Below are 17,041 nucleotides of genomic sequence, written 5' to 3' on the forward strand. Positions count from 1 at the left end.
AAAAAAAATCCCCCATTCAGAAGAATGGGTTTGCTTAATAACTCTGGCACTTTGGAGCTTCCGGTTTGGGCTGCTTCGGCAATGGAACAAAATCCGCGATCATGCGTGGTTTCGATCCGTGCTTGCCACTGGAGCGCCCCGATCCTTTGGATTCGGGGCTGAAGAAGACCGCCAGCTGAGTCGAGGGGAGCTGCATCTCTCTCCGCCTCAGCTTGGCATTACTCCCTTTCCTGAAGGCGGTTGCACCGGTGGTCAGAAATGGCCACCTCAAAGAGGAACCCAACTGGACAAGATTGAGCAGGAGGGAAGACAAAGGGAGAGAAATTGACAGACCGGGCTAAGCTGAGATAACATCATGCAAGGTACCCTGGAACTAAAATTATTAAGAGCATTATTCCTAAAAGAAGATTTTTAAAGCGGCGGAGAAGAGAGGGGAAAAGGAAAAACAAATATTTTTTCTCACATTGATAGCTGCAATTGGCTTTGAAAGTTAAAAAAAAGAGACTCAACTAAGAAATTGGTTGTCAGCTCTGAAATTCATTGCTGTCATCAGTGTTGGGAGGGAAGTGATGTAATGGCATAGTTCTTAGTAGGAAAAAAAGTATGAGTTTGAAAGTCAAGATCACAGAGAGTGGCATAGTAAAAAATTGTACATGCAAAATAATTGGTTCATGTGATTAATGAGGTGTGAAAGTGGGTGGAGGAAGGTGGAATTTTGTGGGAGGTATGTCAGTACTGAAATTCCACCGGACTATACCAGTCTTTTTTGTTCTGAGTAAAGCTTTGAGATTATGCTGGTCTCGGAGTTACTGTTTCAAACGAAGGACTTCTGGAAGTCTCACATTTGTGTTGATTTACTTTGACACTAACAGGTAATCCTAAAATAAAATTAAAGTGTCAAAGGGAAAATAAATATTTTTGGACATTCTAAAGCCCACAAAAGGAGTGGAAAGAAAAAGAAAGGGTGGACTTGAAAATAACAGAGAATATCACTTGGAAATAAAAAGAATTAACTGTGAAACTTTAAAAAGATTTCCAAAGGATATACTGTAACTGAAACTTTGCTACAATATAACAGAGCCCCCAGAAAGGAAAAGTGGAAGAAAGAAGCAAGAAGAAAGAGCTTTGGATTACTTGATGATTTTTGGAATTTTGGGTGTTGGATTTTTAGTGGTTTGAATTAAAATCAATTGGGTGGTTGTTTAAAAGTGTTTAAAATGGCAGTACTCCTTGAGGAATTAAAAATGGAAGTTAAAAAATATGAAAGAAGAGTCGCAAGAGGGAAGAGGATCCTTTGGCTTCACGCTTCAATTTTTAGAAATGGAGATTTTGAACTATGAAAAACAACAAGAAACGCTTGAAGAACAAGAAGGGTTGGACAAAGAAGAAGCCATCTTCAATGACCAAACAACGCAATGTGGGGTAAAATGGAAAAAGGGGGGGGAAAGGAGTTAAAAATTTAAGCCTTGGGGAATCATCTAAAAAAAAGAATAGTTTAAAAAGTAAAAATAACATTAGGAAGAAGCAGAAGAGAGGATTACAGAAGGGAGAATCAGAGAGACGGGGGACAAAAAGGGGAAAGAAAAAAGGAAAATAAGTTATAAGGGACAGGAAACAGGAAATAAATAGGGGAAGCGTACAAGGATTAAGGGTATTAGCCTACTTAAAAGACATAGAGATAATGGTTAAAATATAAATTAAAAGAGAGGATTGTGCAAGGGTACAAGAGATAGTGTTGTTATATTAGAAATAGTAATGAGCTAGAAAATATGAATCATAGGTGATTGAAAGATAAAACTGGTACTGTGATGTAATGGAATGCTTGCTAGGAAAGAAGGGGAAGGAATGAAAATAATTTAATTGTTTTTAAGGATTTATAAAATACAATTGAAGAGAAATGTGAAATGTTTATAATGAAATCAATATCAGTTATCAGGATGAATTTGAATGGATTAATCATTTTATTCATTATTTTTATATATTTTTTCTTTTTTTAGAATTAAGTGTGTATTGCTAAGGGAAAGTACCAAGCAGAATTCGGTTGATAAGAGTTATATGATATAAAATAGATATTAGAAATTGAATGTTATAATTGTATAATGTATAAATTAAACGTTTAATGAGATTTGAAAGGATAATAATTTTAAAATATAAAGGTGACACACTTTATTTGGTAATTATAGGGGGAAGCTTGCTTTTTAATGGCTGGAAGGGGAGGGAATTTTCTTCTTTCTCTTCCCTTTTGGGATGATGATGGAAAAGAATCTATGAAATTATAAGTAGGACAGACAAAAGTGCAAGTATAATGACTAGAAAGGTATAGAAATTTAGAAAAAAAATATGTAATTGAATTAGAAAGGAATGAGATAATTATAAAATAAGGCTGAGGAAAGTAAGGGAAGAGAAGAATTATTGAAAAATTGATAAAATAGTGATAAGATATGAAATTGAATACAAAAATAACTGTAACTGAGATTATGTCTGTATGGAGATGTGATAACCTGGAGTCATGCTACTCTCAAAAAAAGATGTTTTATTTCTATTATGTTTTGTGAAAACCCAATAAAACTTTTACTAAAAAAAAACAAAAAGTGCTTTGCTTCAGTGAAAAATGCCTAAAACACAGGTCCAGTCATGTAGGTGCCTCAACTTAGACCATAGTGACCTAAGACTGGATTTCCAGCCTCTCTCGTGGTTCTAAATTGAGGACTACCTATATGGCCTTTCAGTTCTTGTTTTTTCCTTTCTTATTGGAGAAACCTTGCTGATTTTAACTCTGCTTGGTTATTTTATCTTATAACTATAAATTCTATAATGTCTTTTTTTTTGCTCTAGTGGTTATTTCAGAATATAATAAGTATACTAAGAATATAATAAGTATACCCTAGTGGTTATTTCAGAATATAATAAGTATACCAAGTACAAGCCTGTGGAGTCTGACATCCTTGGTTTATAGGACTGCAAAAGATCTCTCCCGCTACCTACTCCTGTTTGTGGCCCCAAGTATATATTTTAGAAGGCTAGAAATGAATGGTTTACATTGGAAAAAATTCTGTGGCAGATATACTCAGCAGAAATCATCTTTGCATTTATATAAGGAAGAATAACAATAGCAACTGATAGGCTTATGTACCCACTTTGTAGCGTTTTACAGCCCTCTCTAGGCGGTTTACAGAGTCAGCATATTGCCCGCAACAATCTGGGTCCTCATTTTACCCACCTCGGAAGGACGGAAGGCTGAATGAACCTTGAGCCTGGTGAGATTCGAACTGCCAGATTGCAGGCAGCCGGCAGTCAGCAGAAGGAGCCTGCACTACTGCATTCCAACCACTGCGCCTCTGTGGCTCTTTGCTATAATACAATTAATACATTATTAATTATGCTTCAATTGATTTTTCTTTCTCTTCCTTTTATGAAGCATCTGCATTTTGCTGTGGATTTAGACCAGTGTGCCAATAACTGGAGTATAGCTAGAGAACCACAATCCATGGAAGGGAGTGATAGAGAGAACGCCAAGTACACCAGCCTTTCCCCCATTAAGGGAGCAAAGCGAAGGCATCCCTGGGAAACATCCAACTCCTCCGATGACTGGGGAAACTCCTGCCTTTTCCGACAGGAAGGAAGCCCCCCCAAGAAAAGAGGAGCAAAAGGCAGCTTCACCAAATCCCTGGAGAACAGTGACCCCCCCATTCAGAAGCTCATTTCTCTCGTGCAAGGCTGGGATATGGCTCACTGCAGATGCTGTGGGGCTCCCCAGGGACCAGGATCTGGTGAAGACTCTAAAGGGAGAGCATTGCCTGGGAGGGCCCCCCCTGCCAGCTGCTCCAGAATCTCCCGTTCTGAGCTCTCTAGTAATGAGGCGGACGTACAAGGAGCCCCAAGAGCACCAGGAAACCTGTCCAAGGCTGGACTGTGCAAGCAGGGTCCCCTGCCTCCCCGGGGCTGGCTGGCAAAGGCAGATGAGCCAAGCAGTTTGGAGGAACAGAGCGGCCAGAAAGAGAAGGGTAAGTGGAACGTGTTCACTTGCTGCTTGTAAATGACTTCCGGATTTGCTTGATTGGGAATAAGGGACTGTTCCCCGTGGCTCATGTCAGCCCCCGTCCATCTTGAATCGGATCTGGGGCTGCCACAAGGGAGGCTGGGTAACCCGGGGAATGAAAGTAAAGGGAGAAGGGAGGAAAGCCACAAGAACATTCTGACAACTTATTTATTCTAGAAGTCAGGGATTCCTTAGAAATTGTCCGTAGATCTTGAAAACATTTATTTTGCCCTGAGCCTTGTATTTTTAATTGCATCCTGTTCAGGAGGTGGCTTAGCGATTGACTTCTTCACAAGATAGTCATGATCTTTGGAGTAGTTAAAACATATGGTTTTTCTTTCCTAAGTGTAAAACCTCACTTTTCTCACCACTGAATTGGACTTTCTTGGATAGGGCCCAGAGTTCACGTCTGTCAAGATCCCTCTGAAGTGTTGGCTATGCCTCCTAGCTTGGTGTCATCTGCAAATCTGATGAGTTCCCCTTCTGTCCCTTCATCTAAATCAGGGATCTTCAGACTTGATAGCTTTAAGACTTGTGGACTTCAGTTCCCAGAATTCCTCCCCCAGTCTTGTTAGCTCAGGAATTCGGGGAGTTGAAGTCCACAAATCTTAAACTTGCCAAGTTTGAAGATCCTTGATCTAAATTGTTTATCAAAATGTTGACGAATACTGGGCCCAAGGCAGACCTTGAGAAACAGCAGTTCTATGCCACATGTTTCTGTCTTATTGAGAAGTAGGCTATGGTGTACTTGGCCCAATGCCTTTGAAGATTACTGGGCCTAAGTCAGAACCTTGGGGTCCCTCATGGCAGACTTCCCTCCATGTAGATGCACTTCCATTAAGGACTACAGGTTGAGTGTGATTTGTCAACCAGTTACTAATCCATCTAATGGTGATGCTGTCTATCCCACAGTTTCTATCGTAACTAATAGTAGGTTGTGGCCTACTTTATCAAATGCCTTATTGAAGACGAAGTATACTATGCCCATAGCATTTCGCTGGTCCACTAATTTAGTTATTTTGTCAAATAATGCAATAAGATTTGTCTGGCATAATCTGTTTTTGACAAAGCCATGTTGGTTTCTGGTAATAGCTTTGCTCATTCTGGGTGTTTCCAGATTTGTTGCTTGATTAACTTTTGGTTTAGTTTACTTTATTGTCATTGCACCTCGTACAACGAAATCAAACACCATCTTCAGTGCACATCATGACCATGAAAATAAACACAAACACACATCCTTCACCCTCCACACATTGAACCAAAACTCTTGATACCACACCAACACTGCACTATACAGCAGAATTCAAAACAGCTACTGCCCTGGGAGAGAAGCTGTTTTTCAGCCTATTTGTTCTTGTTTTTATTATTCTGTACCATTTGCCAGATGATAATGGTTCAAAAAAAGGGTGCCCAGGATGAGATGGATCTTTGAGGATGTTTTGAACTTTCTTAAAGCAGCAGGAGCTCTAAAGCTCTTCCAAAGAGGGGAGAGGGCAACTAATGATCTTCAGGGCAATGACATTAACCCTCTGGAGTGTTTTCCTATCTGCCGCTGGGCAATTGGCAAACCCTACAGGGTTAAAACTGGCCACTTGCTCCCCTCGGTCTCCATTGATAAGCAAGGGCTGGAGGTCTGATCTGTTCCTTCTATAATCCACTATAAGCTCCTTGGTCTTATTGGTGTTTAGGGCCAAGTTATTGTCTTCACACCACGAAAGCAACTGGTCCACCTCATCTCGATAGGCAGACTCCTTCCCCCCGGAGATAAGTCCCAGCACTGTTGTATCATCTGCAAATTTAGCCATAGTATTACTAGCATGAGTGGGAATGCAGTCATGCACATAAGGAGTATAGAGTAAGGGACTCAACATACAACCCTGTGGTGTACTAATGTTAAGAATAAGGGCTGGAGAGGTATGATTACCTAATCTGACCCTCTGTAAGCGGCCAGACAGGAAATCCATAATCCAAAGGCAGATTGAATTAGAAAGCCCAAGGTCCAGAAGTTTAGACACTAGTCTGTGTGGAAGAATTGTGTTAAACACAGAACTAAATTCCACAAAAAGCATCCTCGCATAGCCCTCCCCCCCTGCTGTTCTAGATGAGTCAGAGCAGTGTGAAGAGTGATGCCTATAGCGTCCTCTGTAGATCTATTTTTTTCTGTATGCAAACTGGTGTTTATCAAATGTATGCGGAAGACCAGAAATGATGTGCCGGCAGACCAATTTCTCAAAGCACTTCATGATGATAGGAGTACGTGCCACTGGTCTGTAATCACTGAGGTTATTGATAGGGAACTTCTTTGGCAGTGGAACAATGGTGGAAGCCTTCAAACAAGATGGAATAGTGGACTGGGATAAAGACCGATTGAAGATCTTGGTAAAGACTCCAGCCAACTGATCAGCACCGTCTTTAAGCACTTGGCCAGAGATACCGTCACAGCCCTCAGAATGCTCCTCCCCTCCTGTTCCTCCACAACGAGGTGGGGGCTACAATTGGCTGGTGGTTGTGTTTTATCTGCCCCTGATGTCTCCACTTCAAAGCGAGCAAAGAAATGATTTAGTTTCTCTGCCAATGAAACATCCACCACAGCAGGAATGACATTGGTCGGTTGATGGTTTGTAATTTGTTGAATCCCTCGCCACACCTGCCTGTTATTTCTATAATAATTATCCTCAATCTTCCTCTTATAATCAATCTTGGCTTTCCAAATACCTTCCTTCAGATTAGCTCTGGCAACACTATCTTGCCCATCACTGGACCTAAAGGTCCTGTCACGCAAGAGGCGCTGGACTTCCTTGGTCATCCAGGGTTTCTGATTGGGATAGATCCTAATATGTTTAGCCACAGTGATAGTGTCTGTGCAGTGTTTGATATAGCACAGAACAGTTGCACTGTGCACCTCTAGGTCAGGGTGGTAAAAGATGTCCCAATTTGTGTTCTCAAAACAGTCCTGAAGTTGTTAGGAAGCATCTTCTGGCCAAGATTTCACTGTCTTTATTATAGGTAGAGCCCGTCTCCTGGTCTGATTGTCCCAAATGTAATTGTATCATTTATATTTCCAGGATCTTCCCAGGTTTTGATATCAGGTTGATTGGTCTGTACTCTATAGTTTCTTGGATCAATTTTTCCCCTTTTTTGAAGGTGGGAATTACATCAGCTCTTTTCCAGTCCTCTGGTAGTTCCCTGGTGTTCCAGGAACTGTGAAATACGTGGTTTGGTGGTTCCAAGATCACAGCTGCCCATGCCTTCCGAACTCTAGGATGTAGTCCACCTGGTCCCGCAATTTCAACCTGTTCTAGACTGGATAGGTGTTGTCTGGACCATGTTGCCTATTTTGACTTCCTAATTTGTCTTTTACAGTTCTGCTTTTGGTAGCTTGGACTCTTTTTTCCTTTTATGTAAAGAAAAATGCAAAGAATGAATTAAGCAGTTCAACTTTCTCTCTGCTGCCTGTCATGTCCTGGCCATCTTCTCTTTGTAGCGGACCAATTGTTTCCTTTACTTTTTTTCTTCTTTTTTACATGTTGAAAGAAAGTTTTAAAAATTATTTTTTATATTTGTTGAAAGTCTTAGTTCATTCTGAGCTTTAGCTTTCTGACTTCATCTTTGCAGATTCAGTCCATCTTTCCATTTGTTTATACTTATCCTTTTTGTCATTCAGTTTATCAGATAGTTCAATATGCAACTGTACTGGTTACATCTGGATTTTTTTGTTTTTGAATGGTATTGTGCTAGATTAAGATTTTATAATCTCATTTTTCTAGAGTTTCCCAAGTTCCTGGAGAAGAGAGAGAGGGAGGGAGGGAGACGCACACACAGAGAGGTTGTTTTTTAAAGATGTAATATTTTAAAAAATGACCTTTGGTACTTAGAAAGTCAAAAATGATCTGTTGGAAAAAGTGATGTTGAGAAGGCAAAACCCAGAGATTCTGCATCCGTTTTCTCCCAGGAGGAAAATGAAACTGAGGAGAAGAGAGGTGGATGCTTAATACAGACGAGGAGGGTGAAAGAGAATTTAGCTAAAGGGAACTGATTTTGGTCTCCAAGGCAGAGGGGTTGTCTCCCAGAGGATGAGGCAAGGGGCTGCACTCCAGAGCCGGTCTGCTCCAATGTCCCACCTGAAGACACACAGGTGGGCAATGGAAGTGCCTCGATGTGCAGCCTCCATTGGGGCTGTCATGGCCATCGGGTGGCTCCAGCTGGTTTTCGGGTTTCCTGCGGGGCTGCCCTGTCCTGCCCAGATCTCTTCCCCTGCCCTCCGTTGTCTCCTGGCTGCAGTGGGCACTGGCAGCCTTTCCTTGCTTTGTAAACTATCATCCAATACATGTGCAGAACATGTGCTATACAGTGACACACACACACACACACACACCAGTTTCACAACTACAACTAAAAAAACTTGATTCTTTGGGTGCTATGTATGTTTTTTAGTGTTTTGTTTTTTTACCATGGGGTCAGCTTGTAAAGCTAGTAAACAGTGGAGCAAGAAGCCAAGGATGCATGAAACTCAAACGCTTTGCTGCCATCTCGTGAATGAATGATTGCCTTGAAAAATAAATTAAAAATGAAGGAATGATTGGGTTAAAAGTAAGGTAAAGACCAAAAATTAATGGTTAAATGGAGTTGATGAGAGGCTCTGAAAGATGACTAAGAAGTTTAAAGAACAAAATGAGTAAGAAGTTTAAAGCACAAAGCAGCATGGAAACTCTGTAGACATAAGGAAGGGCTAGAGAAGTAGAGAGGGATGGTGAATTGTGTTCATATAACCTGCATTTTGCAGGAGTTTATTTTCTCTCTTGCTTGTTACAGTTTCTCTATGCTTCACAAAACACCCTTATCCCGAAAGGAAATAGCATGATCAATATTTATGTCAGCAAAACCATTCAGGTGTTCCTGCATTCAATTCCCACACGGCTTCTGCTTGCATCATAAGAAAGCCCTGTGGTGGAAAAAGGACTTTTGTTTTCTCTTATTAAACTTTCCCTGATGAGAATTTGAATTCATAAGAAGAAGCCTGCACCGTTACCAACTCTTTCATTACAAAGCCTCTCTGGGACGTGTGTGTTTAATTTCATCCTTGTTGTTTTGAGAAGGTCATAATTAATTCCTTTGTGTGTTTCTACTAACCTTGTCTTCAGCTCCAGAAAATGTTACAGACAAACAGTTGTCCAGTTCTTTCTTGAAAACCTTCAGCAACGGAGCACCCACCACTCCAGGAGGCAGGCTGTTCCATGGATTGATTGTTCTCACAAATTATTCTCAAAAATAGTCTGAGCCATGTTCCTTAGACTGAAGTGGAGTGCCCAATGGACGAACATCTGGGCTGCCAGCAGTTTCTCATGAAATTGGAGAGATGCTATCCACAGCACTCCTGGGGGCTTTGTAATATTTTCATTTTGTCATTTTTATGAGGACTCACAAACAACATTGCAGGTGTTACCAAAGTGGGTTCGGTGTCAGACCTGGCTCCACTGAGGCGAGGCAAGCTCCCGAGAGACCCACGGACATGACGACTGAAGAAAGTGAAGCCGCCATAATCCAGACATCTCCCCCACAGTCATGTTTGGCAGAGTGGCCTTGAGATGGAAGCCGTCTTGCCGACTGGAAGATGGGATTGCTGACCTCCACGGGACAGGCTCCTTGGCTCCCATCCCTTTGATTTGGGGAATCCCTTGCCACGAGGTGAAATCATGGAGGTGCCCTTGGCCCTTTGGACAGTGTCATGGCCGCCATCTTGCCTTTCTTGTTGACCTCCTTCCTCCCGCCAGATGCTGCTGTGTGAAAAAGTCCCACCTTAGAAACAATGTACTTAAGTTAGAGAAATGAGCTATAAGCAAAATGTGAAATTTCCCTCAGTTTCTATCTTGTCATCGTGTCTGCATTATGCTCATTGAATCATGTTTACCACAGAATTTAAGCTCTTCTTGGGTTTTTTAATTCTCATGTTCTGAACATGAGGGTTTACCACAACAAAGGCCAGTATTTCTTTGTTTTGGTTTTTCACGGAGCATGTTTAGAGGACTAATTTCAGTAACACGCCTAGTTTCTGTAGTGCACAGGTCTTACTTGAGATTGTGACTTCAGAATTCCACCCCCCGACCCGCCACCCCAATCATCCTGTCTGCTTGTCTTCCCCAAACGCTCACAATCTGCTTCATCTGTACCAGGGGTGGAATTCAGTTTTTTTAACAACAGGTTCTGTAAGCGTGGCTTAGTTGGTGGGTGTGGCTTGGTGGTCATGTGACTGGGTGGGCGTGGCCAACTCGACATCACTCATGTCAAGGGATGCTTCTCGCCTGGCCTCTCATGACAGTGGGGATGCTGCAACGGTCATAGGTTTGAAAAATGGTCATAAGTCATTTTTTCAGTGCCACTGTAACTTTGAATTGTCACTAAATGAACTGTTGTAAGTCAAGGATTATGTGTACAAAAGTACAAAAAGCTTCTTTGTTTGCAAAAAGCTGCCCTAAATACCAGTCATTATATTAAAAATACCTGCAACCCAGAGTTACAAATCAGGCAGAGTGCCAGAGCACCTTGAGGAATGGAAATAGTTGAAATGCAGTGATAACTATCAAGCAGCCATTTCTTGCTCATAAAGTGAAACCCTTTAGCAGAGAGGTCATTTAAGCTCTCCAGAAAGAGCACACCCAGGAGAAGAAATCCTTAGATCCATTTGCACCACTTAAAGATACCAGCTGGTCTCACTCACCTCACAAAATAACCTAAGGAAATCATCCAGATTTAAGGAAAGGTCATATGCCCCCCAGAAAGGCTGTAAAAAAAATCAGTGCCAAGCTTGCATCCTGCCTCTTGGAAGTATACCCCAAAAGGTTAGTGCCAGATAGTACTAAAGCAGTAAAGGAAGACCCCCTCCCAGATAGAAAAAGAAACCATGAGGCAGGAAAAAATTCAAACACAATACAAATAATTAAATCACAACAGTAGCTGTTCCTTGTTGAACCTGAATACGGAAAATTATCCCATCAATAAACACAGGATTGGGACTTCCAGTTTGTTCCTTGTCGGAGTCGGAGTGGAAACTACGATCATGTGCTGTTTTGCCCGAGCTCACTTGCTGCAGGGTCCTGATTGGGACCAGAACCACCCTGCTGGGGAAACCGCTTGGAGGGTTGAGGGGAGTTGCAACTCACCTCCCTGACAGGAAGATCCCTCCCAAAGGCAAGCTGCAGTGGTGGTCCTATAATGGCCAGCACGAAGACAAAGAACACTCAGGGAAACTAGGTTTTGTGCTGGAGCAGAGAAGTAGTGAGCAGAGTGTGAACCAGGCAAAGGACATCGCTTTTGAGGTACCCCAGTATTAAAATAAAGGGCTATCTTGGAGGGAAGTATGTGGAAGCGGTGCCAGAGAAAGTAAGAAAGATATTGGATCCTATAAAACTTGGATTGGATTAATTTGGAGGAGAAAATTTAAAGGAAAATACTTTAATACAACAAAGGTTTAGAAATTAAACTGGATAACTATTGAATTATGGACACTTAAAGGGCATAATTAAATGCTGAAATTGAGTGTGTTGAAAAGAAAAGAAATAATAGCTAATGATTGAAATTAGCGAACTTAATAAAAGTATTATATTCATTAAAGAAAGTTAAAGGTAAAAATAAGAACACCACCTGATGGTACAGGAAAACTTCAGTACGTTTTAAAAAGTGTCTGGTCTTCTCAAGAGTTTGGATTTTGGAACTTAAAAGAAAATAAAGCAAACTTTATTATTGTTATAGAACCATCCGAACAAAGACTCAAGAGTTTGGATTGTTGAAAATAAATTCAAAAGATATTGGCTGAAATAATATACTGGACTCTGGGATTGAATATATCTATTAAAGAAGAGGATTTTAACTATTAAGGAAGAGGAAAGAAAAGGAAAAAAAGGAGAAGATATAATGGAGAAACTATTTGTTGATATAAGATTGGATTTACAAGAGTAAAGATTGAATTTGCAAGATATAAGGGACATGATAAAAATTAAACTTGAAATGTGCAATTATGTACTACAGAAATTAGAAATGGTGACTCAGCATACACAAGAACAAAATAAACCAGAGGGGAGGAGTTCTATAAAGAAGAAGTCAACATTGAAGGACAAAACGAACAACAATTATTTAAGCAGGGGGGGAAAGGAATTAGAATTAAAAATTTGGGGTCTGATGGGATGATGAAAGAGAAAATGGATAAAGGAAGAGGGAAAAAGCAGAAAAAGGAAGGGGAAAAGAAAAATCAAAAGAGGGAGAGAGAAAAGTTTAATAACTGGAATGAGAAATGGAGGGGAATAAGAATGGGAAAAAAGAGAATTAAGAGAAAGGACCAGAAAACAAAGAGAAATAGGAAACAAACAAGGATGAAAAGAAAGTACATTGTCCAAAGAGTGAGAGATAATGGGTGAAAAAAAAAGGATAAGGAAGGAGATTCTGCAAGGTAATCTGTTGTGATATATAAGACTATATTGAAAATAGTATTTTGTAATGTATAGATGATACATAAGGTGTTTGAGAAAGTATAATGAAGAATATGAGAAAAACATATATATTTGTGTTATATACTAGATAGGGAGATTGATATTAAGGTAGAATGAAAGTGGTTAGCTTGAATTATTAACCAGAGGAGACAATTATATTTACAGATAAGGATTGATAAAATGACAAATGTGACAAAAAAGTAATATGAGAAATGACAACAGAAATGAGATGAGAATTTTAGATATTGTAAAATAAGACATGAGAATGTATTAATATAACATGAATTGGAATTGGATAAGATAAGCTTAATATTTAACAATAATAAGGATGATGCAATATGAAACTAAACAAATACAATGAACAGGTAACTATGGTCATGTTTATATTGAGATGTGAAACCTGGAACCACACTGCTTGACAAATGAGAATATTTTATTTTAGAAAATAAAATAAAAGCAGGGAGAAAATTGAATAATGGAATTACTAGGCATGTTTAACTGATATGGTGGTAGGCATTTGGAGAGAGTTTTGAAAGACTGAAAGTAAGCATTGAAGGATTATGAATTAATGTGAAATATATGCATTGAGAGATACGATTGGTATTATTAATTTTGCCTAAACTAAAACGTATGAGATATTGATGCCACACTGTTAATGTATTGTTGTGCATATGCAGATTGAAATAAAAAATATTTTGGGGGAAAAAATAAACACAGGATGAAATGTCACCAAGTACAGAATTAACCTTCACCAAAAACCAGTTTTAGACCAAAACTCAGAAAGGGTATGTAAGCTCATGTTTGCTAGCCAAGAAGCCTTGGTGAATGTCACTCATCTTGGTTCCCTGTCACTAAAAGCTTTGCTTCATTATTCAATTATTTCTTCAAAGTGCTGATTGTCCAGGGAAGTATTTCCTCCCAACAGCAGTGTAAAAATCTTAAAACAACCCTTCCCCTTTAAGAAAGTCAAGCCCCAGAAGCTCCGGAGACAGGAAGTCTAGGCGTACTAGCAAGAATGTAATAAGGGTGGAAAAAACAAAAGGAGATTGCTTCTAAGTACCAGTTCTCCGAACTGCTTAGAAAGTTAACAAGGGGTTCTATAGAACCGGACAGAACCAGTAGAATCCCACCCCTGATCTATACGAGCCTGAAAACTGCCTCTGGCTTCTGGTGGTGCAGCTATGCCACTGGTTTCTGGTTTCTGCACATGGAAAGTTGCTTCCACTCACTGCCATGAATGGGAATCTCCAGGGTCCCTTTTTACCACCTGTCCACCTGCTCTTCACTCCTCGCAACCGTTTCCTTCAAGGATCGTTTTCAACGCCTCTCACTTGTTGCAAAAGTAGACCAGGTGGTTTCCAAGAAGAAAGCATTGCATGTCACAACTGCAGACTTTGGTCCAAGGAATTAATAAAAAATAAGCTTTTAATTTATTTTTAAAAATTGTAATATCAATGTTACTTCCATGTGCTATATTTTAGTAAGTGTAAGCCACCAGGGGACCTATCTGTGAAATATTTTAGGAATTGTTAGCAGTTAAAAATCTGGCATGAGACTTGTTGCAGAAGCAGAGTGAAATGGGGTTTACTGATTAATTGCAATTAAATGGCTGAGATTTTGTACTGTAGTCACAGAGACTTTGCCTTGTTCAAACCCTCCACGGGACTATTTTGTCCGTCCTCTGCAGGAACAGCCCTTGAAGAAGCAGCTCCTTGCCAAGCCCTTGATACGAGGGGCTTGATTCTTAAGGTTGAGCACCCTCCCATTGTGCCGGGTGACGGTTCCTGTGTTTTCCATGAAGGCAGCATTCTCTACAGCATGGGCGCCGAAGAGCTTACTCTGGCCTGTGCCTTGGCACCCCCAGTGGACAAAGGTAGACAGCAGTTGCGCGTGTGGGTAAACTTCCTAAGGGAGGCTGTGCACACACAACATCCAAAAAGAAATGTGGAAATCTCCCCAGCAAGATGTCACTCTAAAATCTCATGCATGGACTTGCTGGTCGTTATGCTATGAGTCCAATCTGAGAAAAGGTCAAATGATCATGAGGACGGCAGGGCCTCCTATTTCCCCAGACACATTGCAGGGATGATTCCAGGCATTCGGTACTAATGATATCTTCAGTTATTGCCCCCTTTTTCTTCCCAAACCGAAGCAGCTCCGCCTTCCCTCAAGGGAGAGAAACTGATTATCCAGTGCAAAACCGGAAATTGGGATCCCACTTGTGCCCCTGTCCTTAGAGCATGCAGACTGGAATAGCAGCTCACCTGGGCCTGGGTTATGCTGAGTGAAGGAAGTCCCCATCCCTGCTCCAGGAGAGGAGGAAGGATGCCACGGGCTTCATTCCCAACAAAGGCTGAAAGGTTGAAGAAGGCAGAGTTGGCTAGAAAGGCAGGAGCAGAGGGTCACAGTCTCTTTCCTCTTGCAGATGTCGTTTTTCTGAGCTTCCCATTAACTCAAGAAGAAATTTTTTATGCCCAGAAGTGCCACAGTTTCCTCACGGATGTCATCTTGGATTCTATAAGACAGAAGGATCCCAAAGAAACCACTGCCAAAGTAGAGCTCCTGGTCCGGAGGTTGTGGGTAAGGAGGGATCTGCTGCTTCCAGCCCAGAGATGCTTTTGCTAGGGTGGCGAGCCAGCGTTGCCCCTTCCGGCATGCCAGCCGCTCCTTCCAAAGGGCTCTTTCAGGCCATTAGGGCTTGCAAAGCAGGGAGCATCAGGTTCTGGCTCTGGAGTTTGTATAGCCTCGTTTCTTACAGCGCCTGCAGATGACGGCGAAGGAGTTTGTGGCTGAGCTCCTGAATTCAGCACCCTTTCAAGCTGATGGCTATTCTTATGAGAAGTTGCTGAAGTGGATTGAAGTAAGTGCAAAGGATAGTTGGGCTTCCGTCCCCGAGGGAAAGTTTGCCTGTTTCGTGGCCTCCCACTCACAGGGGACAGATAAATGCACACTTGCAGCGCAGGCCTTGCTTTCCTTATGAGACCCCTCCTCTCCTTTCCCGAGAACAGCCACATGAGGCATGCCCAGGTTGGACAGGGCAGGGGTGGGATTCTACCAGTTCGGCCCAGTTCAGGAAAACCGGTAGTTGTGAAGATCAGCTGGGAGCTAACCAGTTCGGTCCAAAGATCAGGATATTTCCTTCTTTTTTTCCCACCAATCAGCTGTTTTCCAAGGATCGGTTGTGCCGCACGATTTAGAATCTTCGGATTTCTTGCTTTTTTTCTAGCTAATCTAAGTCACACGGCACAGCTGATCCCCCCCCGCTGTTGCACTGCTCCACCCAGGTGGCTTCCCTGAGGCCCAGGAGGCAAAAAACGGGGTGCAGGAGGGTGCTGTGCCTCCCCATACCCCATTTTTGCTCCCAGGAGGCTTACCTGAGGCCCAGTGGGGGGGGGGGTGAACCACGCTAACCTAGTCACATGATCACCTGGCCACGCCCACCTAGCCACGCCCACAGAACCGGTAGTTAAAAATTTTGCATCCCCTCCTTGGACACGAGTTCAAGCAAGGCAGCTCCAAATGCCACCCACCCACCCTCACCCCATGGGCAACCCAGAGTTCACCCAAGTGTAATTCGTGTAATAAGACTGGGGCCGGGTGAGGGGCTTCTCTCCCCACTGTGAGTTGTGTTGGGGGTGTGTGTGTGTGCACGAAGGGAGGCTCAGCCAATCCCATTGTACACATGTTGTACTCTGACAATAAAGGTAATAGTAATAGTAAGATGTGGCAGTAAAATGGCAGTTTTGGTGGTGGGCTTTTGCTTGGATGAGCCTGCATCTGGAAAGCAAACCACTGCGATTCTTGACACCTCCCCCTGAAAAGAGAATGAAACGGGGGGGGGGGGCATTTCAACTGTCCCCCCAGGAGGCCATTTGTGCAGTTGTGGCCAAGGCTGAGATGTGGCCTTTGACCCAGCAGAAATTGCTAGTGAGCATCTCTGTTTCCTTTCAGTTCAGCCTGCCTTTTGCCTGGAAATACAGCTGCTGCATTAACTCGCTTATTAAAAAAGGATACTTTAAATCACTCTCACATTTTGTTATTGGAAAATATTTACAGAACCCTTAATAAAACGGAAGTCTTTTGCTGCAGTTTGTTAGAAGTTTCTTTTTCATTTTGAAATTAACCTGGTAAAATTAAAATGCATGCATCCATAAAATCCATGTATAAATCCATACAATGAGATTGGAGGACCCCTGCTCTGGCTGTTTCCATCTGAGAGGTTTCCGAGTTCTCTGAAAGTCGGGTCAGAAGATCCGTTGATGCCGTGTGCCAGGATCCGGTTGGAGGCAAGCCAGAGAGAGGGCCCCAGGGGTCCTACAGTGGGACAATGGGGGGTGAGGGGGACCGACCAAGTAGGGCTTCTTCAGTTGCTGGTTCCTACAAAACAGGCTTGTCCCTTCTGAGCCAGCGACCCAGGTCTGGAGTCCAGGTGGCCACATTGCCGGATGCCTCAGTTCCCTCCTCCTGTGCTCTGTGGGGGCGGACAGGTGTGGACAACCTGGCACGCACGGAGACCTGGTTG

General features: G+C 42.1%; 1 protein-coding gene across 1 annotated transcript in view; it reads left to right on the forward strand.

The window, feature by feature from the left end:
- The window catches only part of KCTD19 (potassium channel tetramerization domain containing 19), a 35,025-nt gene extending 18,418 nt beyond the window's left edge, over positions 1-16,607 (forward strand). Inside the window, exons 12-16 of the mRNA XM_087940275.1 lie at positions 3,419-4,004; positions 14,207-14,392; positions 14,945-15,099; positions 15,278-15,379; positions 16,471-16,607. Of these exons, the coding sequence (XP_087796401.1) occupies positions 3,419-4,004; positions 14,207-14,392; positions 14,945-15,099; positions 15,278-15,379; positions 16,471-16,584 (1,143 nt within the window). The 3' untranslated portion in view covers positions 16,585-16,607. The remainder of the gene's footprint in view (positions 1-3,418; positions 4,005-14,206; positions 14,393-14,944; positions 15,100-15,277; positions 15,380-16,470) is intronic.
- The last annotated feature ends 434 nt before the right edge of the window (positions 16,608-17,041 follow it).

Source organism: Pseudonaja textilis, chromosome 11, assembly GCF_049901715.1.
Source record: "Pseudonaja textilis isolate UNSWEBS1 chromosome 11, rPseTex1.2, whole genome shotgun sequence".
In the NCBI taxonomy this organism is placed as follows: domain Eukaryota; kingdom Metazoa; phylum Chordata; class Lepidosauria; order Squamata; family Elapidae; genus Pseudonaja; species Pseudonaja textilis.